General features: G+C 37.4%; 1 protein-coding gene across 3 annotated transcripts; it reads right to left on the minus strand.

The window, feature by feature from the left end:
- Positions 1-3,495: 3,495 nt before the first annotated feature.
- On the minus strand, positions 3,496-26,977 carry LOC113545420 (uncharacterized protein C18orf63). 3 transcript variants are annotated; one of them, XM_026944755.3, is made up of 14 exons: positions 26,490-26,977; positions 24,641-24,784; positions 23,351-23,429; positions 22,520-22,576; positions 20,633-20,744; positions 19,060-19,101; positions 17,602-17,678; positions 15,766-15,872; positions 14,924-15,020; positions 11,826-11,911; positions 11,090-11,273; positions 8,741-9,355; positions 7,577-7,660; positions 3,496-6,078 (listed from the first exon to the last, which is right to left on the minus strand). In XM_026944755.3, the coding sequence occupies exons 2-14, from the start codon at positions 24,781-24,783 to the stop codon at positions 5,956-5,958; spliced, it is 1,806 nt and encodes a 601-aa protein (XP_026800556.3). In that variant the 5' UTR covers position 24,784; positions 26,490-26,977; the 3' UTR covers positions 3,496-5,955. The 3 variants fall into 3 exon arrangements, with proteins under 3 accessions (XP_026800556.3, XP_026800557.3, XP_034163185.2); XM_026944756.3 differs by lacking the exon at positions 26,490-26,977 and adding an exon at positions 26,286-26,465; XM_034307294.2 differs by lacking the exons at positions 22,520-22,576; positions 26,490-26,977 and adding an exon at positions 26,286-26,465.

Here is a 26,977-nt window from a genome sequence, read left to right on the forward strand (position 1 = left end):
CAAGCCCATTAATTCCGAACTGTTCATCAACTCATCTGGGTGCCAGAATTAGTCTTCCTTTCTTCACTTTCTCAGCTCAGCTGTCAAGCACAGACAACGAGGAAGCAGATGAAATCCAATAAAGGGCTTAATGTCCAGGCAGCATGTTTTCAGCAGTGACCTCCATCCACAGAGCAGCACCACACAGAAGAAGCACAGGCAGAATACGAAAGATAATTTGTTGTCAAGATTCATTCCCGCGGGCAGACAAAATGTGCAATCACTAAATTAGAAGGAAAAGACAATGCAAAGTCTCAGCTTGATTACAATAAATCTTTTTTGGATAAGAGAAGAGATATGATATCAACCCACACTGAAGTGCTTCCACGGTGAAATTTTAGACGTTGCCATAGAAAAGAAAGGTTTACTTTCTGCTTTGGACTGATTTTAGATAAAAAATATGCCAGAAAAGAGATCATGTTTGTACATGAAAAAGTCTATTCAAGCAAAGATCTTCAAAGATCTTTGGAAACAGTAGTTTACAAAATTAAGAGTGATTTAAAAAAACAAAAACAAATGTATTTTATTTTTGTCTCAAATTACCTGCAATCAAGCAGTTCACACACTGAGCAGATGACAATCTGATGTCTGATGGTTGCTGTGCTTCATGCAATTTCATATTGACAGCAAGGTTTATTATAATTATTAGTGTGGAAGGACATGATGACAAGGAGTCAAAAGATATGATTATGGACCATATCCAAATCTGGTGTGTTCAGTACAAAAGATGCTTACACAGAGAGAGTTATCTGTATGGATGGCCATTCAGAATTAATACTAGGCGAGTGTATTTGTAGCTCAAAACATAAATTCCAGGTGACTTTTTTTTTGTTTTGTTTTGTTTTTTTACACAACATTGTGTCAGATGGTGGTGCTGGACTTAACACTTTTCTTGAGTTTAAGGTCAGAATCTCATGCCTTTTTGGCAAACTCCACCCTTGTCTGCAACTTTAATCACATCTGAGGTCTAAATACCCATTTAGCAATTTTGGCAGTAGCGTTGGAAGCCCAGGAATTAATTTCAGGGATGGAGAGAAGAAAATACACTATATAAGGTCACCATGTGATCTATACTATTATACTATTGATAAGTGCAGTGCAATCATGTATTTTGGGTGGAAGCCAGTCAGCAGTAAATGCAGTGATGGTGCAAGTTTGTTATTTTAATCATTTAAGGCCCAATCTATCATCAACCAATCTTAAAATATTAATAAGACTGCCATAAATTAAAATAATTTGTAAAATAATATATTAGTAATATGGGAAATATTACATTTTGTCTTATAAAACCAGGTCTAAGGTTTGTTTTCTCCTCCTGCAGTAAATCTGTGGCACTTCATCATCCATCACTGGATATCCCTGAGCTCAAAGTGTATCAAGCTGGCTTTCAACAGAAACTTGAAAAATGCAGAATTCTGATTGGTTAATCTGGTTTCTCACCAACTGGAAGCCAGTAAAATGTGATTCAACAAGGGACTAAGGGACAAGTTCATTTGCTCATTTGAGGTTGTGGGCAGTTAAACCGTAAATATAATGACTCTGTTGACCGTTAATGAACATCATTACAGCACAATTGCTGGGCAAGGGATTTTATCTGACATTGAATAACACTTAATGCACTATAATGATGTACATAAAAGGCATATATAATAAGCTGCACTGTATGTGTGTTATGTTAGTTATCCACAAATAGCCATTTGGAACTGGAAAATATTTAATTGGGGGTACAAACTCGAAATCCATCCCACAAGCTACACCACTGAATTCCTTTATTAACTCCTCACTGTGTGCACATAAGTAAACTCTCAATACGGCCCTGTGTGAACAGTGATTTTTTGATGGCTTCTGATGGCTACCTGAATCCAGAATCCAGTCTGAACACACAAAATTAACTTAATATGGCAATTTAAGAAAAATAAATGTCAGGTACTCTGCTGATCATGTGGCATGAAACAACCTGGTGCAACTAACTAATAATACAAAAATGTAATAACCAATTGGCTATTAATGCACTGCCATTTTAAGGTAAAGACCATGAAATTATCCAGATAGCATTTCCTTTTCTCAAGGCACTCTGAACAGAGGCCATTCTTACATATAGGCCGTAGTTCACTGAGTTCAAAAACACAATGGACCAATTTTATGCTTGGCACTGACTGCCAGAAATCCATTCCCTGTGCAAACCACCAGGGAGTATCGCTATAACATTCATGATACTTCATAAGGCAGGATGAAGTGTACTTAATGGACAGCATGGCTGGCTCTTGCACTGATTCCTCTGCAGCTATCAGTGTTCTTGGGCGAAAATGGAAAGCAGACACTGTGATAGTGAGCAGATGTCTCCAGTGGAAAACCTACAGACTCCCTGAAACCAGGAATTCATAACAAATTTCATATTTCGCAATTGCTCATCATTCTGGCTTGTGAAGAAATAAGAAAAACGAATCTGTTTAGCTAAGTGCGTTGTATCTAGGTGTATTGTTCTGCGGATTTTCAAAATTTCATGGATACAGAACATTACAGGAACAGCATGATTTTGTTTATGAATTTGTTAATCTGAAATTCAGTTCTTCCTCAGCTGACACCTGAGGAGGTTTTATTAAAATATTCACACACTACAGACCGGAACTGAATGGCTGAGCTAGAACAACATTTCCTGACTCTTCAAGCTGTTTTCTTGAGATTAGTTTAAAGCTATGGTTTACGATGCCAAAGGCTAAGTCTTGACACTGCCTGAATGAACGCCTTAGAGTCCCATTTCAATACACTTGACTCTTTTATGCAGTCGCCCCATATCCACCTACTCTTTCCGCTCCAGTGCTGTCTGAATACAACCTCTCTATTGTCCCGTTCCCTGCATGACTTTCCAAACCACAACCAATTCACACATGTTACAGTTCCACAATGCACTTTTACAATACTACTTTTGGGCCTGAGCATATTTCCAGATATATTCCGAATAAAGCTCTACAGACATACAACTGAATAAGAACAAAACAACTGAATAAACAGCATAAAATAGCAGCATGTAAGTAATTTGTAATGCATATTATATTAAAGTAATATCTTTTATAACTCTCTTGAGGCTCAAAGACTGCATTAGTGTTGATTTCGATGCACTGATAGTTCCTGGGCCAAACAGAGCCATGGTAATGGAATCAGCGCTCTTATTTGGGGAAGGGGAATATTGTTAAATAACCTTTGGATTTGCTGTGCAGAGTTCATGAAGGCTTCATGGAAAAAAAAGATACCAAATGAAACATTTATATAATATAAAAATATAATACTACTAAGTGTATACTATTTCTAGACTATTTCTCATTTCAAGCTTAAAACTCTCTTGTTCTATTGCCAGATATTTTTACTTGTTTATAGAAATAAATAGTTATAAATAAGAAAAGTTACAGAGCAAGACAATTTCAAGGATTAAATTAGTACAAGTAGGCAAAATAATCTTATATTTGTTTTATTACAGTCTCATAATTACAATTTCACCTATATTCAAAATATTTTCACTAAGATATCATTTTTGCTCCTGAAACAAAAACAATCCGCACTGAACATGATGACCAGAGAGTAGAACTATTCATTTTCAGATGAATCATTACAGCTAGCAATGAAAGAGTTAACTAGATCTTACAGAGAAGGATAAATTGAGCCAGCTGCCACCTGCTCCTTGTTGAAGCTGGCCTCTTTGGTACTGAACACATTAACAAACATTAAACTCAGAGACCCTTTTCCCTTCGGCCATGCAGTTGGCCATGGTCATGCACTCAGTACCGAAAAATCTGTACCACTACACAGCACCGTGTGTGTTCTACGGAGAACTTATAGTACCACCCTAGGGAGCAAAGAAGCAGCCAGACCACAAGCATGCATGGTACTTACGGCTCCCAGGTACAGACTCGGACAACTTTCAGACTAAAATATAATGGAAATGGATTTAGATATACAATTGTTTGACTTCATATTGAAAACCTAGAAATATCTAACACTTTTTATATCACATTCAATTATGTTTCTAAAATAGACACAATTGTTATTAAAATCCTTTACATTTTTTTTTTTTTAAATTTCTTGCACACTCTGCATTCAGCAAATAAAGTGTGAGTGATTATTATTTTATTACTTACTTAATTTATTTATTTATTTACAACCATTATTCTCTCATTCCCAGAAACGTTTTATTTTTTGAAACCCGCCTTTTAACAGCAAGCTAGTTTTTTTCTTGGAGGCAGAGAGTTTTGTCAGGACAGCAGCAAACTCCATTCATCTCTCTAACTTCATCTCATCACTCTTTAAATCATAAATAATAATGATTCCACAATAAACACAGCAATTATCCAGAAATTAGTGTGAAGGTTTTATGTCATGAATACCAGGTCAGTGCTCAGTTGAGTAGTTGCCCAGAGGTCTGAGCAGGAAAGCTGGAGCATGATTCTGCACGTTTCAGATAGAGGAATGTGTATATGTGCCCTGTGGCGAATAGTGTTCAAATGATGTTTCTGAAGAGCCATCACTCTGAAACAGCAGAAAGACGAGCCCACATGCTGGCCTCTGGCTGCTCGTAAAATGAACGAAAACATTTTGCCCTTCACCATTGTATCAGAGGGGGTCAATCAGGTACAATTCATATAGCAGTTTCATTAACTGATTAATAAAATGAAAGAAACTACTGATGCATCCAAATGGTTACTCCAAAATCCAGTCTTACTCTTAAAGCTTCCATGCACCCTGGTATAGAGCCACTTCTTTCTGTGAAAGATTTAAACCATGAATTTTCTTGGTGATCTTAAACCACACAGGCATCCTCATATGTTCTCAAACATTAAAATTGAACCCTCACTGACTTCACTGTCACAAAACAAGCTGTCACAGCCATAAAGTATTATGATAGACTATATGAAATTATTTTAAACACAGGAAAAAGGATGTCTGGTTCAAATTTGAAAAATCTTTGATATATTGTAGAAAGTCCCAAAAAGCTTGGACTGCATGAAAACTGTATGAAAAACTAGTGTAACCTTTGCAGGAACTCTTTTCACTGCGTATCTCGCTGAAAAAGATTTGTACCAGTCATTAGCCCTTGGTAAGTAAGAAGTGTTAAAAAGGCTTGCTGATGTTGGACTTTCTGAAAGCTCCCTTCATTAGCCATCAAAGTGACTTGTGCCAATTTCCATTTCAGTCACACTCCTCTGGTGCTCGGCTCTCTGTCATTGTGTGTATCATTAGAGTCGACGCAAGCCGAGCACCCATCAGAGCTTTCTGTACACGCTTGCAGTAAACGCTTTGGAGGTGTGGCAGCACGCAGCACCCGCAGTCATCTGAAATTCTCTGTGTGCATTTGGATATCAAACTTCTTGCTGGATCTTAGTGATGGTACAAAGCTAAATTAGATTTCATTAAATGTACTGAATGCATTTAAAGATGATCACTAAACCAAAAAGGAAGAAACCAGTGATGAAAACGGCACAGAACAGGAAACATATTTGTATTTAGATTTTTCATATCACAATATAGTATAATATCAATCTGGCCAAAACTGATGGCCTTGATTTATATTTAAGTGTACAACTGTACAACAGAGTAACCAAATTGAAAAGCAAAAGAAAAGTTCAAACAGACACTGTAAAACACTGCAGAGAGAAATCTACATTTATATATTCTTAAATTAGACCACTGGTCAGTCTGTAAGATCTAGTTGTATCTGCACAAAGCCTAACGTAACATCATGTTGAACTTGGCAGAGCAGAAAAAAAAAGCTAAAGCACAACACAGCTCATGGGCAGCTCATGGGCATGCTCAGTGTGAGTGCCATAAGGGAAAAGCTCTACAGGCTAGACTTCTGCTCTGGTGTGGATTACCTGAGAGAGAACTCTAAACCTGCAGGCTTTGTCTGGATGGCGACTCCCTGCCTCATGGTTCACTCAGGCACTGCATGACCTTTGACATCAGGTCCTCCTTCTTGTCCTTTGAACGCACAGTGATCCCTTGACCTTTCAGCCAGGCCTGCAGAGTTGCTGAGTTGATCTTTGCCAGCTGAGAGAAAATGAAAACACCCCCAGTCTGTAACACTGACTTCCACACTGATCTCTCTGCGACTTATTCATATAAGGAATAAACCACCTCAGGGCATGCTGTTATAGAAAAATTATCAACAACGGGGTGGCTGACACAAAGTGGAGTTATTATTACACTCTGAAGTTGATTATTTTCCCATAACACACTTCTCAAAGTATTTTATTCTTCTTATACCACAGAGATCTGCCAACTGTTACTCTACTACTAATTTGTAATTTAATTTAATTCAATAATGATGACACATTATGCCTCTTAGTACATTTAATTTTGCAAAAAATCATCCCCTCACCAGCCTCTTTGCTTCCTCTCTTTAAGTTATGATAAATGCAGCTTGTCATGTTACAGAGAAACTGAAGACTTTCCCGCGGCGGAAAACTTACTGACTGCTACAAAGCGCTAGCACTGGAGACTCCTTCCATAAATGTTAAATAAACATCACCTTACAGAAAACTTCACCATATCAACCATTATACACTACCCTTTCTTAAATAAAAAACAAAACATTTTGTTAATCCATTTATTATTCGCCTTAGATTAGGCGAAGTATCCTCCATACAAGTTCCTGTGAATGAATTGTTTCTATGGAGATGTTAACATATCAGATCGAGTGCATTAATAAAAAAACAAACCCCTGATTTGAATTGCAGCCATGATTACTGTCAGAGACGCTTAAAAAACTTCAATCAGCTTCATTTGAGACTCGAGAATTCAGCAGCACTGTGGTATAAAATATAGCTTTATATAATCAAAAACAAATTTGTGATAAACTGTAAAAACCACAATGTATTATGGTTACTGACAGCAAGACATGCAAGGCAGCCATACTATAGGAGGAATTAATATCCCAGTGACGATATAAGTCTTAATCATTAATCAATTATGAAACTATCCGAGGCATCTTGTGTCATGTGGTGGGAATATAAGTAACAGGTGGGAAGGATTCTTTGTTGCTGTGCACTTGCACTCTGTGAACACCTCATTTCACCCCTGACATCAAAATGATGCATTGGCTTGTCACTCCTCTTAATGGCTTCTAATCCAGGTCATGAACACATGCCAGATTTGTAATGGATTTCATTTAGAGACATAGCCAGACAATTCATTTGCTTTATGAGCAGCACATCTGAGAGACTAATGGACACTAAATCAAATCAGTTCGCTCTATACACAGGCATCGTTTCTTACAAATGAGGGAGTTAATTCATGCAGATTGAAGAAGGAACAAAGTAATAAAAATAAATAAGAAATAAATAAATGACGGAGCAAAATGCAAACTGGTAACTTCAGAATTCTTCAGAAATCTTTCCCCCACCCCCGATGTACTAAATATACTGCCAGTTCAGGGCATTACATACTGTAACTAGCTTAAGTTTAGAGTGTCGCTGTTCAGATAAGAAAACTACTGCTTCCTGAGTGTGATTACGTAGCTATAGACAGGCGAAGGGTGCTTGATTACCTGACTGCTTCTTGCATACTTCACCACATCCACTTCCTGTATGTTGACTTTGGCTTTCTTTGGGTGTGACTCAAATACTTCGCCCTGAGACAAGACCACATTAAGAACAACATTTTCCTCTAAATGACCTAGATGCTGTCATCAAAGACTTGCATACTAAAATATTTGGTCTAAGATTTAGCTATCTGTAGAAGGATAAACCGCAAAATAATCTGTGTTCTACAAACACCTACGCCTAAATCATTCACAGTGACCTGCTGAAGAATAACACACACACACACACACACACACACACACACACACAGTTACAGTTTGTACCCATGAGCAATTTGTATAGCTTTCTGATAAAGCAGACTAAGATTTATAGAAACACAGGGTCATATTTCCTTATTCAATAAGACACGTAGCATTTCAAAATTGCATCCATTTAGGCGAGCAAATAATAGCAAATAATAAAATAACACAGGCACACCTTGACAGAACAATATAAACCCCTATTTTACACACATACTCCTGTCCGCAAACAAATAGGCAGATCCGAGTATTTTGGGACGATGTTTGTTATTAAGAGCTTTGAGTATCTGAGAACATTAACATTCAAGGAGGGTGTGTGTAGTGTGGATATGATTAACGGACTGCTTCTACTTCATAACAATATGACTTGGCGGACTGTTCACAAAATATATTATATTTATGATTCTCCCCCCAGTTTCTCCCTAATTTGGTCAATTTGGCCAATTCCCACTCTCCAGCTAGCTCTCCCACATCATACAACAGCTACCAAATGGGTTAGGGTGAAGGCTAAAGCATGCTTCCTCCGAGACTGAAATCAGCCACCGCATCTTTTTAAACTGCTCCCTCATGCTGCGTCATGAGGCAGCGCCACAAGATGACAGTGTTCGCTACCACCCTTCCTAGCACGGCCCAATTTTGCTCTTCTGGACTCCAGGCCACAGTCTGTGGCATCGTTGGGAATGGGAGCACAAAATTTATAATTATGGCTTTACTGTCTGGTGTCACGCAGCTCCCTTTTAAGACTAGTTCAAGATTTAAAGTCTTAAAGTCATCTCAGGTGTTCTGATGTTTGGCTTCCTGTAGCATTATAATTGTGCACACATAAGGATACTGAGAATGTAAGATGCATAGAGGTGGTGTTCCTCTTACCTCTCTTTTGATCTCAGTCATGGTTGCAGGCTGTGTTTGAAAGAGTGGTTGTGCCGGTGTGGTAGCGCAGACATTGTGGTCTCTTTTATGGTCCTTAAAAAATGGCAGAGACACTCTAGGAAGTGATGATGTCGAGGATAAAGGAGAACAGGAGGGTCTTTTAACTGCTGCTCTAGAAGCACACTGTGCTTCTTCTTGTTTCTGTTGTTTTTTTTCAGCCAAGATCTTTGTGATGTTAACATGACGGCTCAGTGACTTGTTTGTGAAAATAGGCACCAGTTTGGGTCTCTGTGTAGCAGGCTGAGTGTTGCTAAGCAAGAGGTGGTTAGCAGAGACAGAAGAGGAGAATGATGGGAAGGAGGTGAACGATGATGGGAACTGGCATGTCTCAGTGCCATGGCAATGAGATGACTGAAAAATGTGGTTGGGGATTTGAGGATTCCCGTGTCCATTGGTTTTAGCTGGCTGTCTGATGCTGCTCAGACCATGGGGCCACGGAGATGATGCTAACCGTGTAAGAGGCACCCTCTCTGGAGGGAAGACATTAGGGAGCTGGGTCAGCACGAGTCTGCTGGAGCTCTTGGAGGTCAGGTTAGCAGGTAAGGTCCCAGAGTCCTGAAAATCGAGGTAGAAAGCAGGCAAATATACGGGACATAAAATTCACTTTACAGTACAGGCACATACTTATTATGTGAGACATAACCCATATTTTCAGAGCTTTTTGGTCTGTCAAAATATGCAATACAGAACACATCTGTTTTAACACTTTACACTCTAGACTACTTGGCTGAGTTTTAACAGATACTGCAACTGTCTAATGTGTGTCTCATCTAGATGACTCATAATCTAATCAAGGCTGGTCTGGAGATGTCATTATCAATCATGAGTGCCCAGGAGAACCGAAACACAGTCCTGTCATCTCTCCTCATCTGCACTAACTCTCAGAGACAGACACAAATTGATTTTCCTTTCATGCTCCACTTAATTTGTCATAGTCCAATAACACCAAAGTGAGTTAGGGCCAGCATAAATAAAGCCAGCTCGCCTTGAGTTTCTACCTCCATCTGTGGACTGGAACCCAACAGAGAGGAAATGACCTAATGTTGGGTCAGTTATTGTTCTGCCTGGAAACTCTGAGTTTTCCAACAATGTGCTTTTTGACGTAGTCACCTTGCATAATTCAGAAGGTCTGGAAGGGAAATTCTCCAGAGAGTATTTCCTCAGAAAGCACTGTGTGCTGTATATACACACACCTCCTATGTGTAAGAGATGGGTTTCGCTCTACTCGCATGCTCTAGATTCAAGCAGTAATTCATCATCTATGAGCCCCTCTGCCAAATTTAAGAGTACGCTGGGGATGTTCGATGATGATTCTTGCAACACAGGGTCAGGTGCAGGGCAGAAAAGACACCTCTGAAGTATTAAAGCATTCACAATGATCGTAGTGCAATTTCACAATCTCCTAATTCCAAACATGGCCCAGCAGAAATTCTTCCAAGGTCTGGCACAAACACACAGTTTGTAAAGATGAACAGTCTGTATAGCTTTCTATGACAGCAGTGTAAATTATAGAGAAATTTAATCTGCTCGAAAACATGCCCAGATGCCATTATGGATTGCTCTTGCAAGAGCCCATTTAACTGGTGTGAATGTGAGACTGTTCTTACTGAAAGCTGCCTTCGCAAATAATTACTGTGTGCTGCTGAAGTGTTCTGCTTTTCATTTCTGTATGCTGCTGAGCTTTTTATTAAATAGATTAGCACTCACTAGACAATCTTATTATCTACAATCATGGGTAAAAATGGCATGGAAAGATACTTTATCTCAACATGAAATTCTATCATTACCATCATGAATCTTTGCTATTAATGATTACAATCAATATAATATTTCTATTTCAGTAGTGCCAAACAATAGTTAATATACAATTAGTTAATATACAATAGTATATATAATGGACAGTTTATAGAAAATACTGCAATATTTTTGTTCACATTTTCATTATCATACTGATGTTTTCTTCAAAAGGGATTCACATAAAATGTGTCTCTCAAAAGCAGTCAGTCAATGTGATGTCTATCTGCTATGCTATGTGTATATAGTGTGCAAATTAATGTTTTACTTTTGCATATTGGTCTGTGCGCTCCCTGAAATGTTACATGGCACGATATGCAAATATTCTCATGCTAAGCATGTGAGTCAATATGAGTTCACATTTTCACATCCACAACACTGGAACTGTCCATCTGTATAACTTATAACTTGTATAACTATATATATTAAATATCTAAGTAACAAATAAATAACACTATGTTTCTAACAGAGCAGTAATAACTCAGTACCTCATACCTGTAAGTCAGGTCTGCTCAGATTGTTAGTATGGTAGCAGGGTTTGCTGGTCATTTGGGCTGTAAAGCCACAAACATTCTCCATGAGGCTTCTGACATCTGATATAAAGGCTGTGAGTGCCCCCTGCAGGTTCACTCGGGGAAAACACTGTACTGGCTGAATGCGAATACAACACAATGGATATCTGAGCCATTAGAGTTAAGGACACAAGCCAAACTCAAATAGTACCAAGTGACAGACACCAAATCAGAGTACTATAACTACAATAAGGCTGTGCAAAAAATTATATGCTTACAGCCTTCTGTTTTCAGTGATTGTTTAGAGAAGTAATTTGAGACTTTGACGACATAATCACAGAGACTGTGCCAGAGACACTGGCGCCAGTAGGAATGAGGAGAGAACAGTAATTCAAAACATAATGGGGTAACTTGTGCACATTCAGCATAGAGACACAAAGTACTGAAACCACAGATAAATCATTAAATCTGCATGTGTTTCGTAACTGTAGCCTGTCTGACACTTCAAGTGTCACAATTTGTTTTGGGTTCACTAAAGGCAATGGTAATATAAAGGCAATGGTAATATAGTCTGTAATGTGCTTACTGGACAATGTAAATGTGTTTCATGTGAATGTGACAGATGCAGTGGCTTAAATGTACAAGGTGTATAAAAGATTTGTGGAGTTAAACATGATAAAGCAGACTTTATTTGGTTGCAAGAAGACAATGAAGGATACGTGAAAAGCCTCTCACCAAGAAGTTTAAAATACATACTGCAGTACACCACCTCATCTTCATTCAGTGGAGGCAGATAGTAGCCATACTAAATAGAGAGAGAGAGAGAGGTCCACAGGCTACTCTAAAAGCAAATAAGGCTGTTGATGTCACTGTTTCCAAATAAGAAAGTACTACATGGCACAAATCTATCTCCCTATTCACAGACAAACATTTAACAAAGTTTTCAAAATTTGCACTTGTATATTTTTTCATGTCAGAAAAGCAATGCGTCTTTGTCCAGTTAAGGGCCAGCTTCATCCTGGAAATGCAGAGAAGGCTTAAGCCAGTGTTAACTGAATGATACGTTACAGCCCTCATGAGAGGTGCAGGGTACAGACGGAATTGATTTTAATTTGAACATTTTTGATAATAAAACTTTAAAAAATATATTGCACAATGAATACACAATCATATAGACCTATGCACAGATATTTACTCATTTAGCAGAATGTCATCTGAATAAAAGGACTGCATACACATCAGTTTTATTGCAATCAGAGCAAGAACTTTTCTAACAGGTGTTGAAAAGAGAAAATCAAAGCATGTTCTCCCTTTGTCTGTGTTTTCTCCAGGGTTCTCCGATTTCCTCCAACCTCCCAAAAACAAGCCAGCAGGTGGATTGGCTTCTTGTTTTTTTTTTTAATTGCTCCTGGGTGTGAATGAGTGTGTGGACAGTGCCCTGCAATGGACTGATGCTCCATCCAGGGTGTTTTTCCACCTCATGCACAGTATTCCTGGGATAGATCCACTGCGACCCTGACCAGGATAAAGCATTTAGTGAAAGTGAGAGTGAGACAGTTATTGTCCAAATAACTGTCCAAACTCTGTAAATACCACTGTCTTAGAAATTTACAAATTCTTTAAAGTACCATGTACAAGTTAAAAAATACATACCATGTAGTAACTACCTCCATATATGCAATGACATAAATCCTGCAATACAGAGCTGTATATGTATATGTATATGTAGCGTATATGTATATGCATGTATAAAACACCAAAAACATGGATCAGATGTACTTTACATATCCATACAGATTTAAGCCGCTGTTATAGATTCAGCAGATCAGTGTGCAGGGTGAGTGTTTCTATGATATCTCATGGGCTAGTCACGCCAGAATCTTGTGTGTTAGAGGCCCAGCCAGCATGCAGTGGGTTTGTTTGTGATCAAAGGTTGGATTTTGACTTCTCTACAAAGTGAATATTCAGCACGCGCACACACACACACACACACACACACACACACACACACAATCATATAGCAAACATGCACACACAGGGAACTACAAAGGAGTCAAAACATCCAGAGCGTGTTTCAGCGAGCTATCCTCAGTGTCACAGCAGACTTACAAATGTGAGGTCGAAGGTGATAAAAGCCTTGTAGAAAACACAGAGCGAATGGAAAACACATGGTGAGCAGAGACCACAAGTAGGAATGCATGAACTCTGTTGGCATTTAAAAAAAAGGAGGATCTAAAGAGAAATACAATATCTTCTGGTTTCATTCAATGAAACTTAAGGCTTAAGGGATAATGTTAAAATAATGGTGTGCTGACTGATGTTTAACACCACAGTGGATGCATGTTACTATGAGTAAAAGTCCAAGAAGGGATTATAAATGAACAGCATTATTTCTCACATTAAATCCATGTTTACAGATTTACAATATGGCAATGGGCTCATCAATTTAATTTTGACATGCTGGCTAATTAGCTCACCAAGCATATGGAAAACAGTTTGCTTAGGAGCGGTTAAACATGTACAGAAACAGGTGAGACTCTAGCCCCTAATAAAAAATGTCACATATTCTAAATTAATCAAATGACTCAGTCAAATGAAAGGGATTTCAGACCCTTAAGACAAAATAAAAAAGAGGAATAAATGTAATTAATAACTATTAACAAACTGTATTGATTATTAATTAATACAACATATGAATAGTGAAAGAAACAAAATATCAGTTCAAATGTTAAAACAAAGACTGCGTAATAAAAATAGTCTTACATATCACCTGTAACACCTGTACACCTGCTCATTCATGCAATTATCCAAACAGCCAATCATGTGGCAGTAGCACAAAGCATAAACTCACGGAGATATAGAACAAATGCTTCAGTTAATGTTCACATCAAACTTCAGAATGGGGGAAGTGTGACCTCAGTGACCGTGGCATGGTTGTTGGTGCCAGATGGGCTGGATTGGGTATTTCAGAAACTGCTGATTTTCACACACAACAGTCTCTAGCGTTTATACAGAATGGTATGAAAAACAAAAAACATCCAGTGTTTCTTCCGTTTCTTCAAACGGAAACGCCTTGTTGATGAGAGACGTCAGAGGAAAATGGGCAGACTGGTTCGAGGTGACAGGAAGGTTATGGTAAATCAAATAATCAGTCTTTACAACCGTGATAAGCAGAAAAGCATCTCAGAACACACAAGCGTGCTAAACCTTGAGGCAGATGGACTACAATAGCAGAAGAAAACATCATGTTCCACTCCTGTCAGATAAGAACAGGAATCTGAGGCTACAGAGGGCACAGACTCACTGTAAGGGGACAGTTTAAGATTGGAAAAAGACCAGGATATGTAGCCTCAAATTTCTTCGCACAAATTTTATTTAGGGATCTTTTCTAAAAAATTTTTTTTGCTTTTTATTCCTTATGCTTTGGATCAGATTTCATTTTTAACATGGAATTAAAATTTTTTTTTTTATTCATTTATTTTTTTTAACATAAATAGTACAACAGAACATGAGTTAGGTATGTAACTTTGATTCTGTGAACACTGGATAACCACCTGGGCTATCTGGTAGGAACACGGCTAGAAAGTTGTTGTTAACAACAACGGTAGTTGTATGACAACAGTAAGTATATCAAAAACTTGTAATGCATGTCTCGGCATGCATGTGCATGTCCACAAGAAGGTATCTAAGGTGATTCTCACTGCCCCTAGTGATTAGGACGGGTGACTTTGAAGTAGAGCTTGTTCATTTAAAAACCATGTGGGATCCAAACTTTTCCTTGAATTGTATGCATGTTTACAGGTGTGTGTATGTATACCATGCTGTTCCAGTGATTCTGAAGCTCAGCGTAAGTCTGGAAAGGACACTCTGGTGGCAGTGTGCGACTGATGCTGATGACCTGGCCCTTCTTCATGCTAATGATGTAGACACAAACACACAGTCCAAATTCTGTATATTCATTTGCAATACACTTTTTGTACATCACTCTGCAATATTGCAGAGTGACTAAGTAATTTATTTATGTATTTATAAGATTACAGCCGATAAAGTCTTGGTCGAATTCTGTAACTGACTGTGCGATCCTCTAATGATAGACCTGCTAAAGAAAATTACTACATTGTGTGTACTTCATCAATCAGCAAGATTCAAGCTCATGCAGAAAATGAAGTCACATAAATAGAAACATTCTTCAAAGTGAAGTTTCGGTAATATGGATATGTTTCTGACCATTAGCAAGTTTCATTTTTATTTTGCAATCACCACTAGCCTATCAGTAGCTGTCCTGTGAGTTTTATATCATCCTATACCGACCTCCTATTGGTCCTTATACTGTGTGTGTGTATATATATATATATATATATATATATATATATATATATATATATATATATATATATATACATACATACATACAGTATAAGGACCAATAGGAGGTCGGTAAATATATATATATATATATATATATATATATATATATATATATATATATATATATATATATATATATATATATATATAGACAGAGAGAGAGAGAGAGAGCGAGAGAGCGAGAGAGAGTAGACCCAGCTTAACACAATAACACTGTGATAATAAAAATAATTAATGCATTAATATGATTAATATGAATTTCACAAACGACACTGTACAGAAGAAACCCACCTTGGGAGAATGTAGCACCAGTTATTTGGTGTTTTGGTGTGGAGAACTGTCTCTCTGTTATTCAGAAATCTTTCCATCACAAGAGCTGGAAGATCGAAGTCTTTCAGCTGGTGACAGATTAGTCAATAAGCAACTAATCGGAGACTAATCACAGAAATAAATAAATGTCAGACAGACACTAAATAGATGAAATAGAAATGCCAAACAGATTTCTGCATTTCTATGCTATTTACTTTAATTGCACACAACATCCTGGCAGTTCTAGGATAAAATATGCGTGGAGGATGGTGGGGAGGATGGTGGGGAGGATGGTGTGGAGGTGTGCACAGCGTGTACACCTCTAACACTGGAGGGAGCCTGAAGCTCAGCTGATATACACAATGCAGGAAAATCACTTCATACAGATGTAATGTGTGACAAAGGTGTACGTGTGCTGCGTGTGATTGCCTCAAGCAGGAATGACCTGACTAGGATTAAAGGTCATTTCCGCAAATGTGACAAAGGTGTTAAAGGAATTTTCACTGAACTCATCTCACCCTCTGTGTATGCGATTGGTATGGGTAAGTTTAATGCTAGGGGCTTTGCTTTATGTTGACTTGCCAAGATCTAGACCACATTTTGGCTTCCAGAGCTTTTATTATGACACAGTAGTCCAGGATTATTGTGTTATCCACTTAGTATTTAATCTCAGAGTATAAATTCATATAAAATATATAAACACTGATGAAACTTTCACACGTGGAGGCAGATACCAAATCATACCCACCATACTCTCCCTATGAGTGTGTGTGTGCTCATAAATGTATACTCACCACCCACTTTAATAGGAACACCTTTACACCTGTTCATTTATGCAGTTATCTAATCAGCCAATCATGTGGCAGCAGCACAATGCATAAAATCATGCAGATACAGGTCAAGAGTTTCAGTTAATGTTCACATCAAACATCAGAATAGGGAAAAAGTGTGATCTCTGTGAGTTTAACCACGCCATGGATGTTGGTGCCAGATGGGTTGGTTTGAGTATTTCAGAAACTGCTGCTCTCCTGAGATTTTCGCACACGACAGTCTCTAGAGTTGATGGAGAATGGTGCAAAGTCTCCCCCCACCCCCCCCACCCCCAACACTGATTCCGTGACAGTCCTTGTTGATAAAAGAGGTCAGAGGAAAATGGCCAAAAAAAGCAGCATCTGGCACCAACATCCACTCCATGGTTAAAGTCACAGAGATCACACTTTTCCCCCATTCTGATGGTTGATGTGAACAATCACTCTTGACCGGTATCTGCATGATTTTATGCATTATGCTGCTGCCACATGATTGGCTGATTAGATAACTGCATAAATGTACAGGTGTACAGGGGTTCCTATTAAAGTGGACAGTGAGTGTATATCCAAGTGTATTCTTTTTTTGCTGTGCTCTGTAGCATTTATTAAGTTTATGATATCATTTCATAGTTTGGCTATCTGCTTTGTGGCTACTGTTTTGCATTTAGGCTGTATCTGTGAGAGTGTGATTGCAAGCATGTGTTGAGTGAATATGTGTCTGGGTGTGCGCAGAGAAACTTAACCCTTTAAGGACCCAATGTATTATAATATCAGAGTCTTGGGAGTTAATATGGTGAAACTTGCACAAAAAGAAAATCTGGCATGTTGAAAAATAGATGTATACTTACTGTGTCCAGTTCTTTTGTACCTAATCACTTATATAAGTTAGTTAAAATTAAAAAAAAAAAAGAAAGAAAATTTTGAAACATCTGCTCAAGAGGTTTAATATGTCACACTAAATCATTATTAAATGGCATAGCATTGCATGAACTTCAGAGCTGTTTCTTACTGTTACAGGAGGAAGTCTTATAGTGCTGGCCTCCACGCTGACACAGAGTTCAGTCTCATTCACACTCAGCTCCATGACTGTTGACAAAACCATCCACCATCAACATAAACACTGTTGTTAAAAGCATTATGTTGCTTTGTATAAGTATTCACCCCCTTTAAATTGGGATTTTTATGACTAACATTTGAAGGTTTAAAAAAAAAATAAAAATAAAAATAAAAAAATAAATAAATAAACTCTTTATGTTGTGACATGAAGGTTAATTAAGCAACAAAGCAGACATTTGTTAGTTGCATAAGTATTAATCTTCTGGTCAATACTTGGTAGGACCACATTTGTCTGGAATTACAGCTGCATGTCTTCTGGGATATGTCTCTACCAGCTTTGCACAGCTGGACATTGATATTTTTGCCAATTCATCTTGGCAAAATTGCTCAAGTACTAACAGCTTGAATGGAAAATGAGGGTAAACAACAATTTTATCTTGCTACAGTTTCTCAGTAGGATTGAAGTCTGGGCTTTGATTGAGCCATTCTAACACATTCAGGTTCTTGGTTATGAACCATTTGGATATAGCTTTGACAGTATGCTTAGAGTCATTATCCTTTTGGAAGGTGAACATCAAACCCTGTCTCAAGTCTCATGCAGACTGGAACTGTTTTCTTTTAGGATTGCCCTGTATATGGTTCTATACATCGTGCCCTCAACCCTGACCAGTTTCCCAGTGCTGATGAAAAGCATCTCCACAACATGATGCTACCACTACCATGCTTCAAAGTGTGATGGGTGATAAGCATTGTTCATCCAACAAAGAGCTCTGTGCCACGACCAAAAAGTTTAATCTTGGTATCATCATACCAGCGAAGCTCCCCCGCCCCCAATGTTTTCTGAGTCTCCAACATGCATTTTGCCAAAATCCAAACAGGATTTCACATGGCTGATTTTCAATAATGGCTTTCTTTGTGCCTTTTTTCAATAAAGCCAATCTTTTCCAGAGTGTCATGTCTATTGTTGTCCCACCTGAGCTCTGGGGATCTCCTGCTCGTTCAGAGTTACCCTTGGCCTCTTGGTTGCTTCTCTCAATAATGTTCTCATTACTTAGTCATTATGTGACATCTGATGGCAAGTCATTGCACCAAAACAAAATGAGGGGTTTTACAGCAATGGGGGTGAATACTTATCACAACAATGTTTTCATTCATAAATAATTTTGGATATTACATTGTTTCCTCACACTTTATGGTCTATTTTGTGTAGATACATGACATTAATCTCAATTAAGTCTCAATTATGACTTGCTGATTAGATAATTGCATGAATGAGTAGGTGTACAGTTGTTCTCTCTAAAGTGTGCGACGAATGTATATACTTAGTGACTTCATGCAATGAACAACTTCTAACAGCTGATACAAGTCAGAGTATTGTTTTGTATTTGAACGCTAAGAGACTCACACCTACCAACAGCAATGCGTTTGCTAGCATCAGACAGGAAATCCTTTCCTGCAGATTTAAAAAAGAGTGCAAAAAAAGACAATAGTATTTATGAGAAATTTATGAATTTGTACAATGAGACAGGAATCTGGCATAAACACTGAGAGTAACCCTAAGCATTAAGGATATCTCTGAAGTTATTACAGTCATTGGAAGAAGTTTCAACGTCAAGGCCAACAACGTGCAGTTTCAACATGGAATGACCTCCAGTACAAGGACAGAAGAAAACGGGGCCACATTTTATCACCAAACACAACTCTGTCCCAGTGAGACACAATCCATAATGACTGTTTGTTTTTTCTATATAAGATAAGTTATACAGCAACATAAACCAATGTAACATGCAACTTTTAATGTGTAAGCAAATCATTGTCATTATCACTAGGGTCACCTAAAAATTAAAAGACACTGTGTGTCTTTTGATAATCAGTATCCCTATGTTTACACCGTTCATGTCTATGCTTGTCTAGATGTTATCCCATGTATATACTGCATTTTTGGCAACAATACATATACCGATTTTGGACTTATTACATTACAAGTCATAAATATAGAGAATAGATCAAATAAAAACAATTCGGCGTATATTAAATAGAAATAAACAGTTAATTTTTACACCTGCAGCACATTAGGTGTTATAAATGGTAAAGGAATATATGTGCCATAACGTCTCCCGCTGGAAAATTATCAACTTTTTTGTAATATCGTATCAGCACTAAATGTCTTTCAAACAAAAGTTGTAGCAAAGTGGTAGTAACTGCTATCAGGACTATTACCTCTAATAAACCTTTAAAAGTAACACAGGCAACAGCAGACGGAGTGAACACAGTGTATACAAATCACAGGTCTTGAGATCCAGGCATTACATACATATTACAGCTCTTAACAATAATTTTTAAATTTAGGACCAGATTTGAATACTTCTCCGAGGAAATAACTGACTTTCACAAACTGTTAATAGAGAGGGTACGGGTTTTGTTGGGACAAATCCATTAATAACAGCATCACCAGATAAGAAGGTCCAAGGTCAATGTGAAGTTAGGGTGGATTAAACTTTAGCAGCATAACTACCGAGCAGCACGCCAGCAGTGACCTTTAATCTCATAAACCTTTAATTAAACCTTTAAAGAGGTACCTTCCTATGAGACTGTATACTACACTAAGATATGATAAACACAGAATAACTCTTTATTGCATAGTCAACTCCAGTGCCTCTTAGCACTGACTAATATACCTCTAAATTCCCAGATATCAGAGACTCTTTTGAAGACAGTGTATAACTGTTATGTAAACAGTGACAGTTGGAAGGTTGCCCATTCACAACAAAGGTGAGAAGAGAATGAGGCAGTGTAAAAAAAACCTTCAGAGCTTTAAGGCTGAAGTCCTTTGATTGATACCTGACTAATTATCAAAAGGCAGTTCCAATCTCAACAAAAATGGAAGCGCTAGTTTTATCCCGAAAGAGAATTCACAAGACTTCAAAGACATTTGCTGCATTTGTACATCACACCTCTCTTTTTCCCCTTTTCCTGTATCGTACCTGCGATTAAATACTGTCCTGCTCTGTTCCAGTTCGGGGATAGTCGAGCAGTGAGGGAGTAAGACAGACACATCTGCAGGACGCTAGGCAGAACCCTCTGAGGAGAACCGATCTGAACTCAAAATGACAATATCAATAAACAGAGGAAAACTTACAAAGTATGATGTAAGTGGTACAACGATTGGATAATTTAGATCAATGCATCAATTTAAAAGGATGAATTGAATCATCAATGAATCATAATTATAACTGATTATACTGTACATTGATTATTACTGTAAAAGGACTGAAGACTGGTGTGTAACAACTAATACAAACTTAATTTAAACTGATAAATAGGTAAATAGGCCAGCAAGGTGTTTTGCTGATAATTTTGATACTTAAAATGCTCCTTCTCTACATCATCATTCACAAACAGTTAACAGCAGGCCTGGTCCAGATTCTGAACAAAGTTGAACATATCAATCGGAGGCTACCAAACTGAAATCGTATCGTATTGGTATTCAGATTCAGTGGTATTGCCAAATATCAAATCTTTGCCTTATGAGTCAAGATTGTATCGCATCGTGTTTATATTCTACTAAATACCCAAAACAAGCTTACTTTCAGCAAAAAGTACTTTTATATTCTGTATTGTTTCCATATAGCCTTCATATTTCCCATCTGAATACCATGTTATGTACTGAACTGTAAAAAAAAATTGTCCACATAGTACTGCAGAAGAAGAAACTAATATGCACATAACATGAAATTCAAATGTGTATACAGCTTGAAATAGAAATATGCAAGATAGTCTAGAGTACAGGCTTTACATACAGCTTGTATAACCTGTGCCAAGGCTAGGCTTGGGTGATATAATGATATTATCATCCCTACACAATATTACGTTGCCACGTGGCGTTTAATGCAGATTACGTTACATTACCAGATCTGCTAACCATTACACATCTTGCTTAGGACCTCCAGAAAACTTATTACTCAAAAAAGCAGTTTTTTCCTCATCAATAAATATTGACATGAGCCACCTGACATGTAAATCTAGAATTATTTGTGCAGGTGTTTTGAACTTTCTGATATTTACAGACACTTCCTGAAAGCCTCGCCCCCTTCTCCTGTCACACAGGCTCTCAAGTAACCTGTGCTCCAATGCTTTGTGTTACGATAAACGAAGAATCTTTTGAGTTTAGTAACGTAAAATAAATTCTATCAATGTATGTCCGAATTTTTGTGAATTTTTGCCTGGCAGTATCATTGCGCCCTCCCCTACTCTACTGACATAGTGAGAAATGCTAGTTTTCCTGTATTTTTTAGACTCCCGGTTCTGGGTGGTTAAATTGTTTATCGGGATAATTTAAACTGGAAAATTGCGAGCAGGGAAAAATCAATATTGCACAAGCCCAGTAAAGGTAACTGAAGCTGTTCTGGTGGCTCTTGGTGGCCTAAATTGGTAAAACACTTTGTGATGTTCACTTTGTGTTGGTGGCCTAAATTGGTAAAACACTTTGTGTTAATTTGTCACTCATCTGTATATGGGATTTTTATAAGGTCATAAGAAGAGACTGAGCTCTAAAACCAACAGTAAAATTTAGAAAATGTAGTTATTTGGACTACATATACTTTGACATCAACCCTTTTCTGCCATTTATTTCTAACTTCACTCATTATGTTGGTTTTTCCTTTAATTTCTCATTCATCTGTACAGCATATACAATCTATAGTCAATATTATAAACCAAGGCTTAGACAAAAAAAATTTCTTACATGTCACAAACATGATTTATTCTAAGCAAATGGCATCAACATGTAAGCTAAAACAGTTCATATGACCAAAAAATGCACTGATGACTTAAACAAAATGGTTGTCTGGTTGTCTTAAACACTGACTGACCTGTAAACTATGGCTCTGTGCATAAGCCTGGATGATGCCTCTCTTGAAAAATGTTATCTAAGGAAAAGTTCACAGTGGCAAACAGAGTGAAAGGTTAATGTGGAGAGTCTGTTTAAAATGTTCTGAAAGTATGCCCCATTTCTATGAAACACCTAAAAACCAAACAACACCAAAAAATATATAAAAATCATTAATATTTCTACCAACATTCCCTAATATTCATGTAATCTTTCAGTTAGATCTGCGTGTGGTTTATATCTCCCTTGGCTTCACATGTGCAAAATGTAATTGCAGGATAGTCAATTATTTACGAGCACTACAGGCTCAGTCTACAGTCTAATAACTCATACACAGCATGAATAAACTGCTCCTGTCACGCTCTCCTGATCTAAACCAGCAAGGCTAATAGATGGGCACCCTGTTAGCGGTGCTTGTCACTTCCGTTCTGTGCTGTTGCTTTACACTGGCCTAAATCCAGCAGAGGAAGAGAGTTGACAGAATGTCTGGAATGTGCATATTTGGCTTCTCACGGAGCAAGCCTGAGCACAGACTGTAAGGCACGCATACGCTCGCACGCACATGATCACTTACACGCACTCTCACGCACAGGTGTATTGACAGGTTCTGGTGCAAACGGGTAGGCCTTGCAATACAAATGAACACATATACAGAATGCATACCACAGAAATGAAGATCATTATCAACACGGCCCTAAATTCGTAAAGTGGAACTGAACGGAACAGCTGTGAAGCATAGATATTTCCTGTTTGGTGAGGCTTATCATAATATTGCTTGTGTTGAGTGTAGTCACAAACTGTGTGCAGTACTTACAGCCATTATGACTCTGATCCCACCGTAAGAGCCCAACACAGGGGACGCAATAAGATCGGAATGCAAATGCAAAAGCTCTCTGAAAAATAAAGACATTGCAGCATTGTTTCCACAAAGCAAATGAACAAAAGCCCCAATTATGTTAACAGTAACAGTCAGTAGATGAATCAATGAGATTTAGGTAGATTTGTAAAATAATTAATGTCTACAGGCTTAGATTCAATTTAATTAAAATTCAACTTTATTGAAACTTGTTTCCAAAAGAATCAAGAAATTCAATACTTTTTACTAATACTACAATGTGGCCAAAAAAAACCTCTGTTTAAATAAGCTAGCCCTATGCTAACGTTATATTATCCCTAATTATTTATCAGACATTGCCTGTTTTTATGTGGGCTTAATCTTAATCATATTAATCTTGAATGAAATTAATAACACATTGGTGATAATAGAAATATTTGGTGTTAAACACACAGAGACTAGGCCAAAACATAAGGCCAGTTACCAAATGGAAAATAATTTTGTATAAAATCTGGTCTAATCACTTTATAAATATGATCGATAGACAAAAATCAATGAAGACTGCATTACAAAAAATGTACTTAATTCATCTACATGTTTTAAATGGCAGGTAGCCTTGCTCTACGGTTCGATCCTGAGCTCTGGTTACTCCCTCCATGTTCTCGCCATGTCTGTGTGAAAGTTTTTTGCTGCTCCCCGGGCGCTGCAGCAAAAAAAAGGGCTGCCCACTGCTCCGGGTGTGTGTTCACGGTGTGTGTGTGTGTGCACTTGGATGGGTTAAATGCAGAGCACAAATTCCGAGTATGGGTCACCATACTCGGCCACAAGTCACTTCACTTCACTTCAAATATGCAGGTCAAGGGGATTGATTATGCTAAATTGCCCCAGGTGTGAATGAGTGTGTGAACTTGTGTGTGTGTATGGGGCGCTATCCTATGATGGACTGGTGTATTCCCACCTCACACCTAGTTTTCAGGATAAAGCACTCACTGAAGATAAATAAATGTCAGTGAGGAATGTCAGTTGATGACAAGTGCTATTATTATTATTATTATTATTATTATTTCTTCATAGTGTTGTTTTGATATCAAGCCCTGTTATACCTATATCAAAGTTAGTCAACATAACTCTACACAGGTGTACAGTGTAAGGAAATAAAGCTCTTAGGTTGGGTAAATAAGGTTATATTTCTGGCCTTTATAATTACTGATTGATGAGTGTGTGGCGTGGACTTGTGTTTGTTGTTAAATTATTAAAAACGGGCCTCACCTGCAGGTCTTCATCTGCCTGTTTCTCAGCTCTCCTTCGTCTGCTTGAGATGAAAAACTGTGAAATGACAGAAAAACACTGTAGAGTTTCTTCAGGTCCGGTACAGGCATGAAGAACAGACACTGTTCACTGTATCCAGTCATTCTGCAAAAAAAAGACGATTGAATGACATAACTTCTTACATTCTCTCACAGACAAAAAAAAAAAAAAAAATCCATAAATGGAGCTGGGCACAAACGAACAACTCAGGAGTGAATTACACACCGCAGAGGTTCAATATTCAACACTATGCCACAACGCTGTTAAATTCTCAATTCTGATTGGTCAGAAGGTGTGGATTAACTATCTGACAATAGTTTCAGCTGCAAGGTTTATATTAATGGATTTGTTCTAATATGTTATCATTTCCACAGTAACAACTTATTCACAACAGACTGAGTGAACGTCTGTCTATAGCTGCTGTAATATAAGTGATAACAGGAACTAACTTGTCTCATGGACGTAACTGAAATCGGTTAGAAAGCACGCCATGTTGTTCATTAATATATTAATAAATGTAATCATTCTGAAATTGCTGTAGTATAGGTGGATTAAAACACTTCAGGATATGCTGTTGTAGGAAAATAATCAACTTCAGGGTGGTAACAGTAACTCCGCTTTCACGCTATCACACCATCCTGTTGGTGAATATTTATCTATTACACACATCACAGTTTTTTTTATTTATTTACTTGACCGTCTGCTGTAAGAAGTTTGCCTTTTTATTTGGCGCTCCCTCAAAATTTGATGATAGACAATATCTTAAAATGATGCTAAAATTATTATTATTATTTTACATCCTTTCACCCAAAAATTTAATAAGCTAGCTTTGGTTAAAAACATTTAACCTCCGAAATGTTATCTTTTACAGACTAGCTGGAGTAAGCTTTCTCTTCTTTTCTTTCTGTCTTTCCTTCTTTGTCTGTTTGTCTGTCTGATTTCTTTCTTTCTGTCTTTCTTTTTTCTTCCTGTGTTTTTTGTTCTTTGTTTTTTGCTTTCTTTCTTTCTGTCTGTCAGTCTCTGTTTCTATCTATGTATCTCTGTCAGTCTCTTTCTTTTTGCCTTTTTATTACGAGCTACTTTACAATTTGATGATAGATAATATTCTAAAATAACGCTATTATTGTTATTCTTATTATTTTACATCCTTTCACCCCATCCTCCTCTCCCTGTTTAATGAGTTAGCTTTGGTTAAAAAACATTTTACCTCAGAAAAGTCAGCTTTTACAGACTAGCTAACAGTTAGTGTTGTCCACACATTTGTGTCCAGAAAGTAGGGACAAATATTCAAAATTCACCATGAATGTTAGCTTATATTATCAAGAACACCAAAAGTGCTCTAATACAGGACATATACCTATTCTTTAACTTTTATGTAGCCAGTAAGCTTGTTTACTGAACCAGCACCAGGTAGCAATCAAGCTAATGTCTGTTTTTGCCAACTGCAGACCGCTTACAATTTATTTATTAAATCTTTAATTAAGACAATTGATATTTTTGAAACTTTTAGAAATTTTAAAAAGGTTGTCAAATCTTTTATCAAGTCTGTTATTTAACAAAACAACAGCATCAATACATTTACATTACATTTAGCTCCATGACTCACCTGCACACTAGTATTAATACTATTATTATATTTAAACTATTAATACTATTTTAGCGAAAACTGGTGACAAAATATACTTTATTTTAAACATTAAAATTAAAATTAACTGTTTGTCCCCTTAAAGCTCACAATCTGTACGAATAGCGCTGTAATAATGCTAGCAACTTGTCTATACAAAACCATTAGCCACCGTTAGCTAGCTACCTGGTTAGCTCGTCAGTTGACCCCGCATTAGCCGCTGTTGCTAACTACGTTAACGCGTCCGCCATATTGGAAAGGGTCAAAATTTGACTGTAGGCTAATACAAGTCCATGGAGAAGGTTCAGCTACTTTTATAAATTCAGCTGTAACTCGCTTTATTTTGAACCGTTTTTTTGTCTTATAAAAAATCTGATTTGTTAGAGATGTTATACATTATAATGGAGGTGGAGCAGATGTAAATATAAGATTGTAGTTTATATTAACACCTTAGTAGTAGTAGTACTAGTGAGATTATATTGGAGATCTGAAGTGACACTGTTAAATATTACTCTCTTAAACAATACTATATTTAGTTTAAAATGCAGGCGTTATTGCTAAACGTTTTCTCCTAACTACACGTAAACCTGTTAAACCTCTGTGCAGTGGGATATTCAGCGTGTATCTGAATATCATCGTTAGATTTGTGTTTTGCGTGAGAGCGACTGGTTTCA

Source organism: Pangasianodon hypophthalmus, chromosome 1 (genome assembly GCF_027358585.1).
Source record: "Pangasianodon hypophthalmus isolate fPanHyp1 chromosome 1, fPanHyp1.pri, whole genome shotgun sequence".
Lineage (NCBI taxonomy): Eukaryota > Metazoa > Chordata > Actinopteri > Siluriformes > Pangasiidae > Pangasianodon > Pangasianodon hypophthalmus.